The 23,072-nt window shown below is 37.1% G+C and overlaps 1 protein-coding gene across 1 annotated transcript in view; it reads left to right on the forward strand.

Annotated features, from left to right (window-relative positions):
- The window catches only part of RTKN2 (rhotekin 2), a gene marked incomplete at its 5' end in the record, with an annotated part of 51,852 nt that extends 32,206 nt beyond the window's left edge, over positions 1-19,646 (forward strand). Inside the window, 7 exons of the mRNA XM_026069942.1 lie at positions 548-748; positions 5,477-5,571; positions 7,134-7,240; positions 8,325-8,456; positions 15,355-15,520; positions 17,484-17,591; positions 19,102-19,646. Of these exons, the coding sequence (XP_025925727.1) occupies positions 548-748; positions 5,477-5,571; positions 7,134-7,240; positions 8,325-8,456; positions 15,355-15,520; positions 17,484-17,591; positions 19,102-19,646 (1,354 nt within the window). The remainder of the gene's footprint in view (positions 1-547; positions 749-5,476; positions 5,572-7,133; positions 7,241-8,324; positions 8,457-15,354; positions 15,521-17,483; positions 17,592-19,101) is intronic.
- Positions 19,647-23,072: the final 3,426 nt, after the last annotated feature.

Consider the following 23,072-nt stretch of genomic DNA (forward strand, 5'->3'; position numbering starts at 1 on the left):
AACCCAGCAGAAGGTAGTTGTGTTATGAATGACAAATTTTGGTGATGTTGAGTGAGATAGGATTTTTGCAGTAATGTGAAGAGGAGTGGGGGTGACTGTGATATCTTTAAAATGGTCCAATCTGATTTGGGACCCCAGGCATGAACAGGTTTTCAATCATATGTTTTTTTTGCATAACAGCAGAGGCCAGATTTAAGCATGTTTGAATGTCTTCCCTGTGTATTTCCATAACATGGGTTTTTTTTTCAGTTTTTAAATCTAAACATTGAATTTCCTGTTTGTAATTGTTTATGGTTTAATTATAACATCCATCTCAGGATTTCAATCCTAAGTTACTGCTGTGTACTCCTGTCTTTAATTCTGTTTTAATGTATGCTGTTGCCTGAATCTGATGGAATTCTTTGCCTTGATTAGCAATATATTTTTTATATTTTTATATATATATATATATATATACACACACACTGTAGCAGCAGCATTCCTTGGCTGTATACTCAGTTAGTTACTAAATGCCCTGACATTTTTTTCCATCCCCCCACCCCTTCAGTGATGAAGCAGGACCAGATTTCCAGGTGAAGGTTGAAGTGTATAGTTGCTGTACAGAGGAATCTTTATATATAACAAACACGCCTAAGAAACTAGCAAAGAAGCTTAAAACATCCATCAGCAAAGCTACTGGGAAGAAACTCAAAGCTGCACTGGAAGAAGACAGCCCTGAATCCCTTTTACTCACTGACCCAGTCATCCAGTAAGCCATAATTATGGATATTCTGTTTTATCTTTTTGTCTTTTTTTCCCCCCAGAAATAGCCTGAATATATTGTCAAAATTTGGAAAGTTGCCAAGAAAGTGATTATTTCTGTACTTGCCCAAGTGAAATAAAATTTACATTTTAAATGGCAAATGAGAAAGTAGGTGTGAATTCCAGCCATGCAGCTCAGCCTTGGGGCCTGGTTCTGATCTTTACACATATGAGTAGGCTTTATCTTTCTGCTGTACAGCTGCTAAATCCACTGTTACTCACAAAAGTAGTACTTTTACCTCGATGTCTTGAGGAAGCTTGTGTGATCAGGCTGTGTCCCTCTGTCCATCTACCTCTCCTTCTCCCCTTTTCCGTTCCCTCCTTCCCCCATGTTACTTTTGAACCTGGCCCATTCTGCACAATCTGGACAGCAAGGTAGGCATGTCAAAAAGTTACAAGTTTTGTGTAATGAAATACTGTGGTGGGAAGACAGGAGAAACCTTTCGCTTACTCTCTGCCCTGATGAAGCCGACAGAGTTGTTAGTTGTGCCGAGGGTGCGTGCTGTGTATGCAGGGGCCATTCCTCTTACTGGCTTTTCAGTGCAACTGTGAACCATCTAAAGCATTTTACGGTTCCTAGCCACTTAACAGGAGTTTCCTTAATTGACTTTGGCACAGAACATTCTTAAATGACTTACTGGTTTTCAGTGTTTGTAGAAATCAGTGCTGTTCCCAATAATTCTCCTGTGTTTCCTTTTAAAAACAATCTATGATCTTTTGTGCATTTTTTATGAAGTTAACTGCCTACTAGTATTTCCTAGCTACTTTACTTTCATTGTGATTTAAGCAGAAAGTGCCTAAATTGTAAATACTAATAATATTAAATTTTGTTTAGAAGATAATTATTACAAAGAATTACTTTCTTTTGTGGCTGGGCAGTAGGAATGTAATATCTAATTCTTGCCAGTTGTTGAGTATGGTCTTAGCCTTGCTTCATAAATCTATTTGCTTGTTTATAAAAGGAAACATTAAAGCATATTCCATCTTTGTCAAACTGATATTACTATCTTGGCTTTCATTAAAAAATATACATCCAAGAGATTTTATCCACAGAGCAAAGCAAATTTTATCACTAACTTTCCAATGCGTTCCACCTAATGACAATGTACGTTTCAATATGCATCATCTCATGTGGATTAGCTTTTCACAAGCTCCAGTTGAATGATGATACAACATCACTAGATATATTTTGCTTCATCTATAACCACTAGCTTATTTGCTAGTCATATTTACTTGAATATAGATTTATATTTGTTTTTAAGGAAGAAGCATCAGTAGAGAATCTGAATAGTGTAGCTGTCTCCTCCTGTGGGTTTCTCTTTTGGTTTTGGGGATGTAATTTATTGTACCTCCATCTTGAAATCTGATACTGCTTCTAGTGTAAATCGCTCACAGTGACTGTTACTTCTTAACAGGGTTGAAATAATAATGAAATGTTTAATGATGGCTTTGCTAGGCAATTACAAAAAAGATTCTTAGAAAGAAATGTGTTATTACAGGCCTGAAATGAGTTGTCAATATTAGATAATTTTCTGTTGGGATTTATATTAGTATGATCTTGGTATGTGGCCCTTATAGAGGGGGAGAGATTATCTCTCTCAAGTATTCTCAGAGCATTTTACCTGTCTAAAGCTCATCAGGTAAAATGAAATCAAACAAAAAAAAGAGACTTTCCTCATTATATGAACACCTTTTCTTTACATTTCATTTGTACAGACCTTTTTCTTTTCAGAGCACACATGGGATGAAGTTGTTCCTTTTCCAAAAACTCTATGATCCTTTTGTGTCAAACTTCTTGGCTTAGAAGTGTCTGTGTTTAGTGAGGAAGCTGTCAGCCTTGTAACTTCTTGCAAAAGCTTAATGACAAAGTGTTTTGAATGATTGCTTAGATTTGTTAAGTTATCCTGATGCTCGTCTTAATTATCTTTCTGTAAATATTGCTCTTTTCATCTTTGTGTAGCCTTTTACCCACTTCAGTTTTCTGTTCTATCCATTTTAAATCTTTATTTTTTACTTTTTACATTTGTTGTAGAAGAAGAATGTGTTTAGTCAAGGTATACTATCGAATTCCAGCATAAATACGTTTCCCTTTGGAGAAGTCAAGGAGTCTCTCAGATGGAGTGCATGTTTATTCACTTGCAGAGCTGGTCTGCATATGGCCTTGTTGGTATTGCCCTTTATGTATCATCCTCCATTGGGTTGGAGGCATGGCTTCAGGGTCCTATTTTTGAATTGGAAAAATCATAGCAATCTGTTGCTAGACATACATAGTCTAATCTAATTGCCTAATTTTTCTAGCTGGGTTCTTTTTCAGTATCTGAAGATTATATTTGTTTTGCCTTTCATTATTTAAGGTTTGACTGAAGGGTGAACATGTTAGACTTTTTTGACTTGCAAATTCCTCACTCTAAATATCTGGATGAGTGAACTAAGATTGGGATTTCTAATATTGGGATTAATCTTCAGAAACAGACTTGGGAATCTGAAATGTATTAATTCATCTGCATTGATAGACAGGGTGATATAGTGACACCTTCCCACACCAGTGTCTGGATAGTAAATTTGGTGCCTCTATCTCTTGGTCAGTGGACAGATTTAACAATGAGCCTTAACCACAGGTGTGCTGTGGATATGAACTGATGTTTTTTWAAAAAAATAAAATTATTAAATGGAAGAATACTATAGAAATAAAAAGTATTATATGAGATGCAGCAGGCAGATTATTTTGTTACATGCAAAAAAACTGCCATTTAAGGCAGTCAGCCAATTCTGTCAAATGTATAAGCAAAACATGGTCAACAATGTTGATTAGCCTGTTAAATTTGAAAAATAGTTGCAGATAAAACTTTCTGAAATTATATTGAAGCTGGCTGAAAGGAATGACTGTTATGTTTTAGAAAGAAAATGTTACTGTGAAGCATATTTTAAAAGTGAAGTAGCTGGTTTTCTTGGCAAAGTTGCATGGCAATTAGTCATGCTTTAGAAACAAAGCAACTTGAAAATCAGCACAAAGTTTTATCTGTGAGAAGTAACTGAACTTTTTTGTATAGTTTCAATAGAGTAGTTATATATTGCTTAATTGGATGGCAAAATATAATCAGTTGAGAATCTTTTGCTAGGGAACAGTTTAAAAGGGAATATATACATATGCTGATGCAGTTTTTGTTTAGATTGCACTCTTGAAATGTTTTACAGCAGTGGCCCTRTGCCCAGAATGTTATATCGTATTTAACTTTCTCATTATTCCCTTGAAATAGATATGTAATAGACTTCCCTGCTAATAATCTTACTACTTTTATCTCCTCCTCTTTCATTAGGGTTAGGTAGACATCTGCCTTGTCTCTCTGCTGAGCCGAAGATTTTAAAATATGTATTTCCACTCTGTTATTACAAAAAAAAAAAAAAAGAAAAATATTACTATAGAAAGTATTTTTTGTGAAGTGAGTTCTGTACTATCTTCTTGCCTTTTACACCACTAAACTGCCTTATGCTGGACTGAAGATATTTTAAGGATATGATGTTAGATCTATTAGGCAGAGTAGTTAGTGATACTAAGCGGTTTGGTATTTTGTGAACTTAGTTTAAACTGCCATTAGCCAGGTGGAATACTTACTGTGTTGCTGGACTGTAAATCTGTTACTCTGTCTGAAGAGTATTTGGGGGAAAAAGGTTAAACATGCACCAAATTTATACTAGTTTATTCCAAGAATTGCATTCCACATGCACTGTGCTGAACTGTGATATATATATATATATATATATATATATATATATTTTTTCCCCTAGGCAAAATCCAAAACAAAGATATAACATTCTGAAGTCTGTAAGCACAATAATTGAAAGAGTCCCTTTATGCTACATAACTCTATATTACTGCACAGGTTTTTTTCTGTGTACAAACAATTAAACTATTGGATACTAATTTAAAAAATATATATATTGTATATATTACAACTATGAGTCTGCAAAGTTGAAGCAAAAGAGTAAGGCAACATGGAGGAGCAGTATAAAGGTTTTTAACTTTCAGCCTGTGTTTTCAAATAAAAGGAGGTTTGTGTGATCAGTCTCTCTACTGGCTATAATAATTTTTGAACCTAATTAGGGGTAGAAGCTGCAAAGCTTTTAAAAGTTACTTGGTGTCTGATTAGACGGGATAGAGATACTTCTGGCATCCTCAGGGAGCAGGCAGCTTGGAAAGCATAGCCCTTGTCCCTGGGTTTGGCTGCAGCGGGAAAGCAGCAGCTGGCTCGTCGCCAGTGAGCGCAARGCCGGCTGGGGGCCGGTCGCCACCCGCGATGGTATCTCCTCCCCACTGGCAGGTCCAAGATCGGTGGACGTGGGAAGAGCTAAGGACACTGAGCTGATGTGGCCAAGCGCTGTTGAACTGGACAGCGGGGCCTGGAAATGATGGGAAGGAACTGGAGGTACGCAGCAGGTGGAGGGAGGAGATAAGGATATAAGAAGCAGCTGAACATACTGTGGGACAGTTCTGGTCTACAAGGAAAAATGGAGACAGRGTGGGAAGAGGTTGGGAGAAGGCAACCTGTGGTCACTGACAGGTGCTGCCCTGCATCTCCACATTCCCCCAGTGTGTTATCTCGGGCACGTCTAGACTCCCTTTAATAACTGCCTGAGGAGTGCAAACATTTTAAACATGCCTTTTYTTCATATTTAGTGGAGCAAAATACAGTCTGCTGGCATATACCACTTTGGGGCTGGAGAGTGCTGAGGACAATTTCAGGACCCACAGCCTTACCATTACAGGAAATGGTAAGTACATACGGTACCTATTTCAGGAAATAAAAAAACCAATAATATTTTGCATTTCTCTCTCTTGTAAACTAAAGAGCTTAAAGAGGTTATTTTTCTTGATACTTAATATAGAACAACTTTAATAAAATATTTAACTGCTCTAAAAGAGGCATCTGTACACAGCTGAATAAACTAAAAGTTGAGTTGTAAGGTTTCAAGTTCAAGTGAAAATTTAATTCATTTGGGAGTTTCTTCTCTCATTTGCATCTCAGTCTTATGTAAGGTGTAGCCATATACAAATTACTTCCCCTTCCTCAGAAGCAAGGAAGTGTGTCAAAGGGAAGAGAACCTCTTTGCTGTGCAGTCAGAAGGAAAGTAGAAAAATGGCTTTAACTCAGCTAGGCTGTTTCAGGCCCAGATTTAACACCGGACATAAGTATGTGTGCTTGCCATTTACCTCAGTTCCTGGATTTTAGCTTTGGGACAGCAGAAGTTGCTAGTAGCAGCACTCAACCTAAATGCTAACTTGGGGACTATGACTATRCTGCAACTGAATGCAATATTTTAAGTAGCAAGTGTGCAGTTTTTGGATACTTCATCCATCATTTTCTTAAAGGATAGTCCCTCCTATGACCGTTCCCCCACCCCCAATTATTAAATTAAGACATGGGACTTTGTATTTCACTGTAGCTTCTGGGAACTTTATCTTTTACCTAGGTAAGTTTGACCCCAAAGAGAATTTCAGTCTTTGCATTTCATTTATTCTGAATAAGTAAAGGTTTGAAGATTTATGGGGCATTTGTTTCTTGAAGGGTTGGGTGAAGAATTCTGAATATCTTTGATATTTGTAAGCCTTTCTTCATCAGTAGACTTTTTCTTCAAATACCTTTTTCTGTCATTAATTTACATAACTTACTCTGATGAGAAATGACATATCTGAATATTTTGGTTCATTACAGGCATTTCTGAAACATGACTAAAGTCAGAATCATGTTATCGGAACGTTGTATTACCTGCTTCTAATTACAGAAGAGAGAGCCTATTATATAGCAGAGCTGAGCAAGGAGAGATATTGCTATTTAAAAGAAGCTCCTCGAAATTCTATATGTTCTTCTAGTGCAGAAGACAGAACAAGTAGATGCAAGTTCTGAGCCTTAATAAAACAGTCAGGAGCTAAGTACTTGTGTAAATGTAGCCGTATGCCATGATGGGATGGGCCCATCCTACTAGATGGGATGGCCAGTATACTTATCTTTCAAAATGTTTCTAGCTGTGAAATGAAATTTAAAGCTGTATTTTAGGTAAGAACAAATTGTTCTTGCAGAACAATATCTCTGTTTTTACTTGGAATTTTTTTAGAACTTCTGATGGTAAAAAGAAAAAAGTTAAATACTGAGGACTAAAAATCAGTTTTAGTGTAAGTCTGTATTATGAGGTCTCTTTCTTTAAATGTAAAGAATCCTTCCTTACATTCATGACCTTCTGATTCTAAAAATGGGTGTAAAAAGTTAAACTGTAATTTTCTGGGAAGTATTCAGAACTAAATGTTTCTATTTTCTTTCCCTATTCTTTACCCCCAGAGGAATCCTCTTTCTGGCTCCCCTTGTATGGAAACATGTGTTGCCGGTTAGTTGCTCAGCCATCCTGCATGGCTAAGGATATGATGGCAGGGTTTCTTAATCAGCAGGTAAAAAGACCTTGCTTTTGTTTCTATCTTTGTCTATTAATAGCTGTCACTGAGAGTCAATTGTTGTAGTATTTACTTTTTCCTGAAATGGTTTCTTGAGAACAGGTATTTTTTACCTGTTCTACCTAGAGGTAGCAGGGGGGAAGTCTATCTCTCTGCTGCCGTTAGGAAACAGTGACTTCAGTGGCTAAGAGCGAAGAAATAAATGTTTCCTTGATGTGCTTATCAATAAAATTATTTAGGCTGTTACATAAAGATCAACTATGGTTGTAATTTCAGAATCAGTTTAGACTGGTACTTGACGGCAGCAGTCCTAATAATCCCTGGGCTCTCACCCTTGTGCAGCCATAGCACAAGAGCTCATATCACAGCATGGTGAATCTGACTGGGGGACTGCACCACATTTAAGTTCATCCCTCCAAAAATGATTCATCTGAACTCAGCTTACTTCTCTGTTTTGGTTAATCATACAGCTAGGCAAATAAGAAGGGGATAGCTGAGGGCCAGAGGGGCTGGGTCAGTTGTCAGGAGTTTAAACTGGTCATGAAATTACAATGCATTGATGAAAACTTCAGAAAATTCATTTGAGAAAGTGAAAATTCTAGATAAATGTTTCTGTTGAATGTCTGAACTGCGTATGTTACTTCCAAAGTGAGGTACTCTTTTTATTTCTTTTCTTGTGTAATTGCTGTAGTTAATAAAGGTGGTTTCTTTCTTATGGTAGACACCAACCGAAGATGATTTCTGTCTGTCTGTCCAAACCAGCGAATGCTATATTCTCTGTGTCATAAGACAATAAAACTGTGAAAACTGTAAAATACCAAAAGACATTTAAAGTATTAGTAACATTTCAGAAGTCAGTAATTCTGAAATGTTCTGCAACAAAGTCATTTTTTTAGGAAAACATTCAGTGTGGATAGTTTTGATCACACAGGCTGATCTGTGTATACCTTGTATACCTTGGTCTTAAATTGATTCAATAGGCTGGGGTTTTGGTTTGGTTTGTTTTTTTTAGTAATATGTGATTCAGGTTGATATTTAGCTGGTTTATGTTTAGCAATTTCTGACTACTTCTTCCCTTTAGCAAATGATGGGAAGTCTGACTAACTGGAGGAGGCTGTATTGCATACTAAGAGGTGGCAAACTCTTTTGCTATTACTCACCAGAAGAAATTGAAGATAAACTGGAGCCAGTGTTGACAGTTTCCATCAACAAGGTAAAATAGATAATATGTGTGTGGGGGGGTTTTGGGGGGGGGGTTGGTTTTTTGGGGAGTAGGGTGGTTGGATTTTTTTGCTTGTTTTTGTTTTAAGACATACCTAGATTTGGGCTCCAAGCTGCTGGTATGCAGAATGTTTTATAGGTAGCATGTGGGTGGGATATGCTTCAGTGAAATTTGCACTCACTGAATTTTTTAGCAGGGGTATTACATTTCCTAGCTGAGGATGTAAGTTCTTTCTATTGCGCTAGACTGAATAACATAGAGGAAAAAAGAAGGATGTTTTTCTTTAGGAAAAGTGATAACTTCTTATGTGACTGTTCTGTAAGAGAGGCTTTGGAAATTTATTACTTATAGTCTTTTAGCAGTGCTCTGGTAGGCTTTTGTCCTCAGCAAAGCGGAATTTTAACAAAAGCTTTTTGTTGTTGTTGCATGTTATTTGGTCACAGTCTTAATTAGGAGAGCTGGAAAGTTGTTCAACATATTTTAGTGCCTTAAAATAAGCTGCTTTTCTTAATACTGGTTTTGTACAGGGCACAACAACATGGGAAGTTCTGTTCTTTAGGATGACATTATTACTGCTTTTCAGTACCTTGTTTGGTAAAGTCTGGATTTAAAAGTGTTTCTTTAGCCAAATAATAAAATTTTAAGTATTCAATTTTACGTATTTAACTATTCAACTTAGAAATGCTATTGGAAAGACTTTCTAGAAGGGAGAGCTTTAGGGTGAACAAATGCTTTCAAAGAATGTTTTTGGTACCGTCATCAAGAGTTAATATCACATGAGGATGACCAGAGGAATTTAGTATTATTTGCAATTGACCTAGCTAGATCCATCATACATAAGTAAATAGACACATTTGAAATCTGTGTTAAGCACAGCTTGAGCTGGATTCTGATGCTGTACTTCCGTGAACGCTTGATGCCACACTAATTTTGAAAGAAACATTCCTGCCCTCCAGTCGCTCATTCTAGCTGCTGTGCTGCTTTATGCCAGGACGTGCTTTAGGGTGGCTGACTGATGAATTAGACTAGGGAACTGATGTGGGTTAAAATTAGTTTATCTGGGGGGAAAGAGGAGCGTTGGATTTCAGCTATGGTTCCCTTTAATAAATTATCTTATCCAGTTCACTACATGGCTACCAAAACACTTGTGTGATTCAAGGAAGGAGATGGGCTAGGACTGGGAATTCATACAGATGTAAAATAACAAAGAACAACTTCTTAAAACAGCAATATTGGCTTTAGTGGCTTTAAAGTTTGTGGAAAATTATAATTGGATTCTTACCTAGAGTAAGATTTATATATAAACCAAACCTATAAGCCAGGGATAATGATGTGGCCTGTTTTTGTTAGGACTTTGTTTTCATGTATTAATTGTTTCAGTCACTTTTTCAGTTGCCTTCAGTCACTTTTAATTGCAGTAGTCTGTCCTGGTCATACATCTACTTGTTTTCCAGTCGTTCACAATATCAGTTGGGAAATGATAAACTTTAGTAAAATACAGAGTGACTAAATCCGTATTTTAAAAAGTGACAGTAACATTTTTTAATATTATCTGTCAGGCTACCTCTCTAATCTTTCCTTGGAGGTCAGTGTTTTGGTTTATATCCTGGTTTTGCTCTTCTTTTCCTTTCAAAACAACCATATCCTACTAAAGTGTTTTGCTCCTCCAAGTTACCAATACACTTACAGTCTAAAATCAAGCTTAATAAGCTTTTACTAGGAGAAGGTCCATGTTTGCACAATATTCTTCAAGATAACATGAATAAGGTATAAAAATCATGTACCTTATACCATTTTATGAAAATGTCAGACTGCTGGAGAATAACTATGAATCCTTATTCAATTTAAATTAAAAAAAAAATCACCATTTATAACGTATTTGGATACTTTACTACTTAAACAGTTTCTCTTGAAAATAATTTAATACCAGTAGATTTTTTTTTTTAAACTTCTCTTATAGAATAAATGAAAGCAAACTAACCGTGTGGGCTTGTCTACTACATGTTGTTATGGAAACAGCAATTTCAAAATCGAAGTTGAGATTTAACATCAACTCTAGCTATTCTAACTAAAATCTCTTCTAGCTGGGTATGTGGCATTTTTATTTGTAATGTGAATCTGATCCTTAACGTGATTGAAAGATACTTTCTGAAAAGTAATGAAATCATCTAGATATATGAAAAACTATCTGGAACATACTCACACTGATAAACACACTGATAGACTTATTTCCCTCCCCTTTGAATCAAGACTTGAAGTGACCATTAAGACCATCGAAGTCATTACTTCAGATAACTTTACTGCTACTGCTGTTGAGCAAGAATTTCTTAGGCTCTGCAGTTCCTATTTTGCAAGCGTTACTATTATTGTTCCAACTAAACGTGGTTATAACACATTATATTGCACAACTAAGTAGGAAAAGAGAAACAGTATTTTCTGCAGCAAAGAAAATTTGCTGGAATCCAATCTACACAAGAAATATTCCTTATGGACCAGTTCCTAAAATTTTAGTTTTTTCTTTGATTTGAAATGGATAATAGAGGCCTTGCCTGCACATGATAGTTTAGCAAATTGGTGCGTGTGCCAGTGGTTCACATTATGAGCCAATCACCTTGAGGGCCCTGCACAGTATTCAGACAAATGTTGGTGCTTTAACAGTGGTAGTCCTAAAACATTTGGTTTGTTTCCTCAGAGGATGGGCAAGTAGTAGATGTCTTACTGGAAGTCCTGTTAGGGTATCTTGGTTTTTGCTGTTAATGAAAACTCCCTGTTTGAGTAGGCCCTGAGGCCAGCCCTGGGAAGGGGCAGAGTTGCTCCTTCACATCCTGACTACTGCGTAGGTGTGTGAACTTAGGTGTTCCCTATGCAGATGGTAGTAGATACCATTTCTTTAAAGGGAGTATTGCACCCAGGATCTTTACAAGGATTCACAAAGAAACATGGGATATTATGATTGCTATGTGAAAGCGAGCCTTGTCTGGAATAGAAGAGAGACAACCTTGTCTACCCCAGTGGACTCTAGTCAGTATGAGCCTGGAGCAGAGGTGAGCGTGGCATGGCCAAAATAGATTGATCCAGGTATGAGGCAGTGCAGGGTGGGACAGTAGATCCGAGACTTTGCTGGAGAAAGGGGTCACACAAGCATTGAAAAGAGCTGTCCCTATGAAAAATGAAGCCATTCCCATACCAGGGACAATTCCTTTGCTTGTGATAAGTCATCAAATATATCAGTTTGATTAAAAATAAATAAATAAAAAGTGGTTGAGACTATGAGATACTCTTAGGTAACAAACAGCCTTTCGTAGACGATGCTTTGCAGGTCCAAAGGGCCAGGCTTTGAACTGTGGCCGCCTGCTCCTGCTCATCAGGGACTGCTGACTGCTCTGGGCCTGTGTGCAGCCTGAGATCACGAGGGAGCACAGGCAGTGACACAGGCACGTGTCTGTAAACACATCTCTGTTGGACCCTGCTTTGCAGGGGCTCCTTCCCGTGAGTTTACTCTACATTAACTATTACCAGGTGCCTCCTCTGCTTTCTTCTCCTCAGTCTCCTTCCACTCACTGTGTGTGTCAGGGAACTCCACCACTGGTGAACTGAGAGCAGCTCTGATTATATTCATGCTCTGTGTAGTAAGGTCTTTATCCCACTAGCTGGCTTAGGCAAGCCTTCACACATGTGAAAATATGTCAGAAAAACACAGATTAGTTAAATGCTTCCAAATATCTCTAGTATCTCATGTCACATTGTTCAATATAGTTCTGCAATTGCTTGAAAGAGATTGTGGATTTGGGCAGGGGAAGCAGATATATCCACATCCCACATGGCGGACCTTGTAACACAAATGCTTAAATTGAGTGGTTATGAAACTATGCTTTATGGCTCCCTGGTGCTCCGCAGAATGCTGGCTGCTCATATAATGCCGTCTCCCTCTCCTGGCTTTTAGCTGTTGCATTACACCGAAGACAGCTAAAATGACATAGCAATCCTAATATTGTTCTTCCAGATTATACTTACCACATTATACTTACCATCCAGTTGCCACATGGATGTTACATTAATACAAGTTCACAAAACAATGCAGATGAAAGGAGGAAATGTCCACAGCTAATCTGGTGGATTCAGTTTTATGTATTAATATGTTTGAAAGACATAATTTTAAATTTAACCATATTTCCCTACTTGCTTAAAACAAATCCCATGGAAATTGTTGACATTACAGTAAAAACCAGCACATGAACAGATTATATTTTTTCAGTGCTGTTTTATTTCTTGGTTTATTTTTAGTACTAAAATCGTAAATGAAGCTTGTTATACATTATTTGGTTTGTTTGATCTTAAAATAGATGCACAAAACTGGATTTTAGACTATTCAGTATTTGTCCTAAGAAGTATAATTTGTTCTGATGTCTTGAAACGATCTTTATAAACACTCTACTCCTCAGTTTGTCAGGATTGGCTTAGCAGGAAAGTGCTGAAGCTCAGCAATAAAGATTCTTTTTTTTCCTGTTAACTCTGCTTAACAGATGACCTTTCCAGAAGAGAGCTGTCAGGCAAAGAGAATTTTTGATTTGGAGGTAAAGAGGAAGGTTCTTATTTATATTATATCAAAAAAAAGCTATTGTTTCCCCTTTCATGTTTTCCCCACCTTAAAAAAAAACAAAAAAACCCTTTTGCATATAGGACATAACACTGCCTTCAGCCTCCCAAAAGGAGTCACTTCAGTTCCTCAAGACTAAACAGTAGAGAAAACTGCAATGAACTGACTGTTCTGGTCTTTGCAATAGCTGTAGCAGAGTTGGTTCAGGTCTCTGTAGGACTGTGAAAGGTTAGACACTATTATAACATGGTAACTTAAGACACTTTACTTTTAATGAAATTGGGCTTGTAGTGTAATTCACCCAAGCTTGGTAAATTCATCACCCCATTACTGTAATGGCATCTTGTATCACTCCTTAAGTATTCAAGTGTCAGGTATAGATTGTTGCTTGAGGATTTATCTCCTTTGAATAATAACATATTTGTGGGATAAAACCTGCAGCAAACATCATTAAATAAACTTCTGTGTATGGTATGCTTGAAGTTCTTACCTGTCAAATGTTAATCTATTTGATTTAATTTTTTGCTGGTATCTATGGTTACCTGAGTTAATGGGATACAGAGCACTTATGGATGAATTACTTCATGTCCTATTTTTAGACAGAAGAATTTAAATGAGCATATCCATCAGATATGCTACAAGCAGCTGTTAGTATTTCAAGCGGTTACCTCAGTAATGTATTTAAAATCTGAGGAATGTTCTGTAAAACAAATTTTGTTTTTCTGAGTATCAGAACTAAGGAATCCCATGGGATCCAATGTGTAAACTTAATTTCTGTAGGTGTATATTTGACATCTGCAGCAGACGTTTGACATTTGGTTGAACTGAACTGTGTAAAACGGAAATGGTCGATATGTCTCCACTGCATTTTTAGGAGTACCTAGAGGCCTCCCTTGAGGTGGAATGCCTGTCCCTCCAGACGGGAAACACTCCACCGCAATCCCGGCTGCAGCGTAGTCCCTGGGGGCTCCCTGTGCCGGAGCGCGGCCTCTCATGGCCTCGCAGCGCGCGGGGTGGCCTCRTGCCCTGCCGGGCTCGCCGGCTGCCCGCCCGGGCACTGGGCTGCTCCCCATGCAGAGCACCAGGCAGCTGGGAGCATGCTGTTCCCCTGCACGTTCCCAAAACCCTCCTTTAAGAGCAGTGTTGTCATAGCCCACTGCTTGTTCAGTCAGTTTGAAATGCAGATGCAATGGTATTTTAGGGGGTTCTGCTTTTACTTTTGTAAATAAAGTTAATTATTTTCACTTCACTGTCAGCGTTGTAACAAACAGTAGTGTTATCCAGCTTTGTTCTGGAAAATTTTTCAGTTGTTTTATAGAACTTTTACTAAAATCTTTCAGTATCTTACACTAAATATTTTTTTTTCATTCAATTAGGGATAATTTTGTATTGTAGTGCTATTCTGTATTGTAGTAATTCCACAATGGAGAAACTAGGTATTATAAAAATACCACTGGATCCAGTCTAGATGATAAAATCAGTTGAACCATGTACCTGAACAGAAGGGAAACCCTTGGCTGTAACAGTACTGCTGCATAATTCGAGGGCCTTCTTCATCTTAGCTGAAGAAATTTGAATTATTAATGATATACTTGTCATATATATATTTGTTTCTATATCTCTCTAAATAAGACAAAACCAAAATGTTTATTTTGAAATAACAAATAGGCTTTTTGCTATTACAGCAAAGTGTTATTTTCATGTTGGGAATTTGTTCTAGTAGAACTTTATGGGTAACTACTACAAATGCTCCTTTAAATGTGGACAAGGTAAGTTTCTTTTAAAAAATCCTGTCATGGCAGTATTAGCAAAATGCTCTGATTGACTGAAATCAACGTAAAAAAGTTCAGAATATATCTGAGGAAACAAACAATGGCTCACAGAAGTATGGTAGGAGAGCTAAATAATAGTTATAAAAATGTGGTTGACCAGTTTAAGATATCAGAGAAAAGGAGCTGCTTGCTGTTATTTTAGATTACTTGCCAAACTATTCTGAAGAAAGATAAACTGCATGAGGTGAACTAGTGAAGGCAAGAGAAGAGGAACCATAAAATGTACAGTCTGTAACTACAGTGCAGTAACTCTGTTCCGTTCCCTTATTCTTCATATATTAGTTAATTTTTATCCTGACTTTAGGGGTATGGGGTTTTTGTTGTTGTTGTTGTTTGGAAATTAACCTCGATTAGATAAGCAGCTAAATGGTACCTCCATTTATGCTGTTGTTGGATATAAGGTGATAGGAATGTAGAACTGAAGCAGTAACTCATTATCACAGCTTGCTGTCATTCTCAGGAAACCAGAATTCGAGCTGTGGATAAGGACTCCAAGAAAAGAACCAATAATTTTTCTGTTATCAACCCTGTGTCTGGAGAGGTTGTGACTCAACTTTTTGCTACTGACAGTAGGGAAGAACTTCGTAAGTGGATGGAGGCTTTCTGGCAGCACTTTTATGATCTGAGTAAGTAAGCAAGCAGTTCTGGCAGCGTGCCCTTCAAGTGTGGGATGTTATGTAACATCAAAGGAAACTCTGAACAATTTGAATTGGAATTGCCTCATAATTCTTTGTTTGCAATCATGAGAAGAAAAATGTTCTTTGGGATATTACTGAGTGATGATCTGAGCCACTGGAAGTCAGATATTTGAGTAAACCAATGTCCACATGTTCAGTTTGGGGTTTTGCAGGAAACCAGAAGCAGAATAGGTCCACCTATTCCCAGAACATCTTGGTCTGTTTTAGCACTGTTCTAATTTTTAATTAAAGATCTGTCCAATTCTCCCCATCCCTTCCTCCTCAGTAAGTAGGAAGAGTCCATCTCCACCTATGCGTCCTTCCAGTGGTGTGTTGGTTTTGTGAGACTCTACAAGCATGAAACCTTTGGGTGTGGAAGCGTTAGTGGAAAGTGAGGATGCTGGACTCCTGCCTGACCTCTTAAGAGTTACCTGGGGCCTTGGCAAAAAAAGAAGGTTCAGGCAGCTCTTGCAAACAGGCACATGGATGTGTGATTTCCTTGCTCAGCAGCATTATGGATGAATTAAATTGTCACAGTTACAATAGGGACTACCTGATTCTGTTGGTAATTCCAGGATTTTGGTACCCCTGGCCACAGGGGAATACCCCCACCTAGCCACACTACAATCCAGTCATGCAAATACACTCAGCTTACTTGAAGCTGGTAAAAGTAGTAGCTGAGGCTTTAGGGCAGATGAGATGATAAACTGATGCACTCATTCGCCTCCCCCCATGCTAAAATGCTTTGGGGTCTTCACTATTCTTAAATGAGATAAATTCGTTAGTTTAAGACAGTGAAATGGTACTGAAGCAGCATGCTGCATTGCTTGTTTAACCACCAAATATTAATTATATGAACTATAGAGAGAGACTAATTGTCTTTGTCTTTTTCCTATATTTTAGTAGTTTGACTCAGGTTTATTAAGAATAGAGAACAACTGTCAGTTATTATGTCATCATTGACAGAGCACAGTTGGTGCCTGATAGTCATTTTCATCAGGTCGGAAAAAGAGAACCAGGTCAGTTCATGAAATATGAGGGTTTAATCAGAGGCCACACCAATAAAATCAGTGAACTAAGGCTGTGGAAACTGGGTATTGTAGTTTGTATTTCTTCTCCTTTTAACTCTTGAGTTACAATGAGAAGAGATTCTATCAATTAAAGAAAATACACCAAGCAAAACTAGGACATCTTCTTTAAATTAGCTGTGGAGTGGAGTAAAAAAACCTACTTTTTATTCATTATAGATAGAATATCCATGGACTTGAGACATTTTTCCTTAGGTGCAGAAAAAAAATGGGTCACTTGGCATTTAAATGCCTTTCTTCTTCAGTGGTTCTAAAATTCTCTTAAAATTAATGCGCTCAGAAAACTTGGAGTGATGGGAATGAACAAAGTAACTTTACTGTGTCTTGTTTTCCTTAAGGTCAAAATCTATTAATGGAAAAAGAGGTTTCCTTGTCCTCTAACAGACAGAGAGATGTGTTATCCTCTATTAAAGACAGAACTGTTTCTTTACTGTAACAGTTGTGTAACACTGAGCTTGCTGTATATTGGAGTTTGTCCCCTGATAACTTTATGAAGCTTCCTTACCTTAAATTATGACTTTTTATTTTTTTTTCCTGAAGAATTTGTACTGAGGTTGGGGATTTGAAAACAAATTATGATATTCACTCTTTGTAGTATAATAGTACTGCTAGGATGCTTAAATTAAAGACAGCTTATGACCCTTGTGCTAAAAATTAGAATGAGTTCAGAGTTGAAAATATAGTACTTCCTGAGCATTCCTACTAAAAAAAAAAAAGTAAATGCTTACTGTTAGCATTGCTTTGAAAATAGTTTCCTAACACAGCCTAAAACCCATTTTTTTTCAAGCCATAAGTTCCAATCATTGTTCTCTATTCTTTCTCAGGCCAGTGGAAACATTGTTGTGAAGAACTTATGAAAATTGAGATTATGTCACCACGGAAACCACCTTTGTTCTTGACAAAAGAGGCAACCTCCGTCTATCATGATATGAGTAAGTGGGATTTGTCTTTTCAAGTTGCAGGGTAACAGAAATAACATTGTCTGTATTCAGATGGCTTCTGGTGTTGATGTTGAAACACAGAGTTTTTCAAGGGCAATTCAGACAATGAAAGAGCAACATAATTGCATACCAAGGAATTCATGTTAAATCTGCATTTGTAATAGCAGAAGTAATGAGTGTGTTTTTATACCTTGAACCAAAAAATCTGCAATCTGAACTGTAATTAGGGAGCCCTGAACACGTTCAAGAAAGCTGTCATTAGAAATAAACACTCATTGTAAGAGTAGTATAAAGCTCGGGGAATGCAAGGTAAAACAGTCCAGTCTGCCAACCAATAATATCTTTAACTAGTTGCATGAAATTAATTTGCTGGTTCTAAAGCTATATAAACTATATAAGCTATATAACTTACCTAATTGTTTGGTCTTTGGTAATGATGTTGAAAAATATACTCAGAAAGTCTATCTAGCATGAATTTGAGACTTCTGCTTTTGCAGAGCAAAATGCTATGCAGCAGGATTATTTTAATAGTTTCATTACAGAAATAATATTTACAGACTAGAAAAGTAGGTCACTTTGTTTTAATGGATCCAATGCAGTATTGGCTGAAAAACACTGTACAAGTATAAATGCCTGACTGCTTGCTGCTTGAGATTGGAGCTGTAAAGATGCTCAAAATGCCATGTGGGTCATCGAGTTACAGTGCATCAGAGCACTGAACAGTCAAAAAAGTCCTATCATCTGAGCTATGAATGTAGAGCAGAGAGGCAGTAAATCAACTATATAGAAGTTCTAGGAAGGTAATATGAAATGTTGTAGCATAATTCTGCTCATACTTAAACATGTCAGGAACAGAACACAAATTCTGTTTCACTCTTAATATACCATTTTTTTTCCTGATTATTTTTAATATTCATAGGGAAAAAGCCCAGTATTTATATGTTTAAAAATGTGTTAAAAATCACTAGTGTATGGCCTGTGATAGAAAAGATAGTGCTGCTGTTTTAGGGGTTAATATTACTGCTATATACACGGAAAACTCAACATGAGAAAGAAATAGGGTAAGGCAGTCTTAAAGCACATAAAGAAAAAAAGATATACGTAAAGACGTTCCATTCTCTGGAGACACATGAATTTTTAGTCAGATTTTTGCACTGGCCGCCTGCAAAATGAAAATTTCAAAGTACTGAAAAACAAAATAATATCTAAAATACATATATAGCTTTCCTAGTAGTACATTATTTTTTCTACTTTCTACTTGGAATGAAGTATCAGTGCCTATCCTGATGCCTTAATGGCAGCTGTCATGAAAACAGTTGACTCTGTTACCTCAGTTCTCTCTATGCAAGCATATGTAATCTTTTCCATTTCTTCCACTCTTAATACTAGTCCAGGCTTCATGAGACATACTTAACACAGTTTTGTATTCAGAATAGCAATAATGAAACAGGTGGGAGAAAAATTATTGGTAGCATTTAATTGCTGTCCCTTAAAATTACAGGCATTGATTCTCCAATGAAACATGAGGGCTTAGCTGGTACCATACAAAGAAAAATTGGAGAGAGTAGCAGCGAGTTTATGCTTGGCCAACAGAAGGAGTCTGCTTCTTCCGTACGGGCCTCACTCTTCGATGGATCTCATGAGATGGTAGTTCAGAAAAACATGCATCCAGGCGCAAAAAGTGAGACTGTAAGTCCTAATGATGGCCGTGGAAAGAAAAGACGAGCTCCACCTCCACCATCTGATAGATCACCATACAGTGCAAAAGCACAGGTGAACACAGAGCAACTGGGCAAAGAAAACTGGGAGAAGTCTGGCAGCACATGTAGGAGTTCTTCTTTTGATTCAAAGTTATCTACCATAATGCAACAGAGACCCATTGCTGCTCCTCGCAAGCTTGGTCCTTGTAGAAAAAGCAGTTTAACTGACCATGGGAATTCCATTTCACTGGTTACCGAGACAGAGTCTGAAACCAAACTGGTACCAGCCCCTAGACAGAAATCCATCAAAGAAATGCTGGACCCTAGATCTTGGTTGCAGCCATAGATGTAACAGTTAGCTAGGAAGAGTCCCTGGAACTTTAAGTTTCTCAGTCTTATACTGTAACTCTCAAGAATTAAAAACAGATTTTAGCATATAGCTTGTAAGTATGAACCCTAAAGCTTTCTTCCTTTAACCAGGGCATTACTACTAGCTGTAGTCTCAGCTGTACTCATTGCTAACATCAAAATGCACTAGTAATGGGGAGGGAAGGTGTATAGAAGTAGGGAGTATCTCTAGCTGAAGAAACAGTGCTACTTCTGAACACAGCGGTTCAGTACTTTGTCCTTGAGAAACCGGCAGCAATCAAGTATCTCTGTCCCTGCACCAGGGCTATGGCGATTGCCTTCTCACCTGCCCCCTGCCTCTCCCATGTGCAGCTCCTCAGACTAGTCAAATTGGAAATTTCACACATATTCAGCACAGATCTTGCAAGGATGGTTTTCTTGGGCTCCATAGTTGACTTGACCCCAAATCTTCTCACATATCCCTCACCACTTGTAAGATTATGTACTGTGAAAAGTTATTCTGCACTTCTCAATGATTCTGTAACTCTTTCTTTATCAATTTTTGAAACTGTTCTATCAATTTAGCATGGGAGCTACTAGGTTCTTCATGGTGCATACACTGACTCAATGGACAAGGATTATCTGTGTCTGCKAAAGAATGGAATTAGTCACTGCTGCTTATTTTGGATGCAAACATTTAAAAATAGTATTGCCTACGAACACCTTTTCAGGATTTCATTCTTAAGGTCATTTTTCTGACTAATGATGCTCTTACAGCATAGCTGCTTCATGGAACATCTCTGCTGTTCCTGGTAGATAAATGGTTTGCAAACATGGCCACATTGCTGGTGTACAAACAAAGTTTTTTTTCCCCACTTGTTCTCTCTGAAATAAAAGAGAATAGGTAGTTCAGGTGAAAATACTGAACTTGGAGATTCCTATATCAGACCATTCACCACTTCTTTTGCAAGAAGCATGGGTTGTTAGGATTGCTGGGGTAGCTACAAAGCATCTACAGCACACAGAAAAGAGTCAGTTCTCCTGGACCCACAGTTTAAATATCCAACCCTTTTCTTGGATGATGGATTTCTCTCAGACACTGGAACTTATGCAAGAGCAAAGGTCTGCTTGCAGATCTCCCTCTAGAGCCTTGCTATTCAGTCCTGTGTTGAGAGAGTCATATCAGCAACTGTATACATACAGTTCATTAAATTTTTTTCTAAAGTAAAGTACAAAGGGCTTTGGGAGCTCTACCATTTCTCCAGAAAATACTGTGTGCATGGCTGGTTTGCTTTTTTCTTTTTTTTTTTTTTTTTTTTTTTTTTTTTTTTGTGTCTATTGCTAAACTCTTGGCTGCACAGTTGTAAAGGTATCTATCTGCTGAATTCCCTCAGCAGTTCCTTGGTTATTTGGGATGGGGCCTGAGAGGCACTTACAAATCCCTTTGCAGGATTAGAGCCCTTGGTTTTTAGAATGTCCTTGTTCATTCTTCATTTAATCACACTACATTTTTCCTTCTGAAACAACCATAATTATTTTTACAACAAATCATGCTGTTACTTAAGTGGACAGTTTGTGAATGGTTTATAAATAGGAACAGAAAAACTGAAGACTAACTACATGATTATGTAAATTAGACACAGTCAACTAAGTAGACTGTGCAACTCTGAACAAGAAATAGAAAAAACAGGAAAAAAACAAAACAAAACATGTTTTCCAAGATGTAGCTGTGGTTTATCTACCTTTAAATCTAGCTTCAAATGATACTGTACTCTAGAAAGAAAAAGGACCTTTTCATGGCAAATCGCTTCCATTTATTTGCTGTATTTCAAAATAAATCTCATAAATATATAAGGTAAGAAGACAACATAATGAGGATTTATTCTGAAATTCAACAGGCCATTGAATTTCAACAAGCAGTTTCTCTATCATCAAATTCAGTAGCTTTGTTTTGAATTGCAGCATACATATTTTAGGAAGGCATTTATTATTAATTTAAAGACTTCAAGTGATGAGAATTCACCCATACCTCATCAATAAGCTGTTGCAATGGTTAATTACCGTAGGTACGTTTTTCACTTGATTTTCTATTTATTTGCATTTCAAGCTCCACCTTAAGTTATTTTGGTCTTATTATGCCTTTGATTGCTTTTATTGATTTCTATAGTATTGACTTTTCTAATTGCTTGTGTGAGGTTATAAATCATGATTATATTCCTTTTAATCTTTTCTCTGATAAGGTGTACTGAATTCCTTAACTTTCTCATTGCAATGAATTTTATTCAAGACTAATCTTCAAGTTCTTCTCTCTATTTATGTATTAAAAAGTAATTTTAAATAAATATGACATCTGAATTAGACACAACAAGTCAATAGTGACCCCATCAGGGCCATATAGAGACCTAATGTGATCCTCTTGTTCTGCTTAATACCCTCCACTTTTTTCCCCCAAAATATTATCCCTTTTTGCAGGAGCATTGCCTTAGTTGCTGACTCTTATGGCTCAAGTCCTGTTCAGAGTCTTTCAAGAATGTGGGACATCATCTTCTTATTATCATCATACTTTATTTTTTTCTTAGAAATATATACTGTATTTTACCGGCATTCAAATACTAAGTATGAAGTGATCCAGATTGCTCTGTATTAAGTGACCTGTCCTCATTCTTTACTACACCAGCCGTCTGCATATTCTTTGCAAATTTATTGCAAATGATTTTTACAGTTTTTTCCAGACCATTGATTTTTAAAATTGAATGCAAGGCAAGGTTTGTAGAGGGAGGTGATAAGTTTTTATTAGACCAGTGACATAGTTGAGAGGAAAAAGCAAAGAGACCATCTTATTCTTTCCCCCTAATCTTTAAAAAATTGCATAAGATAGAAATTCCAGAACAAACATCTATACCTGCTGATTCCCTATTCATATTGCATTTTGAAATTAGTTTTCTCTTTTAAACATGGCATTCCACACTGATTTTATCTAGTATTGATATTTTAATGAAAATGTTAGGTTCATCTGGTTTCCACTAGGTGACTTAGGATTCTTAAGAATAACACCTCAGTGCATGTGTCTTTCTTTACAAGGCAAGCTTATTATATCAAATGGAAAAATGCAGCCCATTATTCAAGACCTATTTTCCATGAAGCTGGGTTGACTGACACTGTATTTCTGACCTTAAATTAGTCTCATATCAGCCATTTCACTATACTGCCCAGATCAGCACCAAGCAAACTAGGCCACTAATTACCCTGGTCCTATGGACAACAATGTTGTTCTTGCAGTCCTGTGAAATATCATCAATCACTGTGTTAAGACTTGTTGAAGTAATTACAAATTTAGGCTCCTACAGCTAGAAAGGCATCTTCACTACTGAATCTAGTTTCTGTTATTTTAAGCAAGCACACTATATACTCCCTATTAAGAAGC

This window comes from Apteryx rowi, unplaced genomic scaffold (genome assembly GCF_003343035.1).
Source record: "Apteryx rowi isolate R43461 unplaced genomic scaffold, aptRow1 scaffold_30, whole genome shotgun sequence".
NCBI lineage: Eukaryota > Metazoa > Chordata > Aves > Apterygiformes > Apterygidae > Apteryx > Apteryx rowi.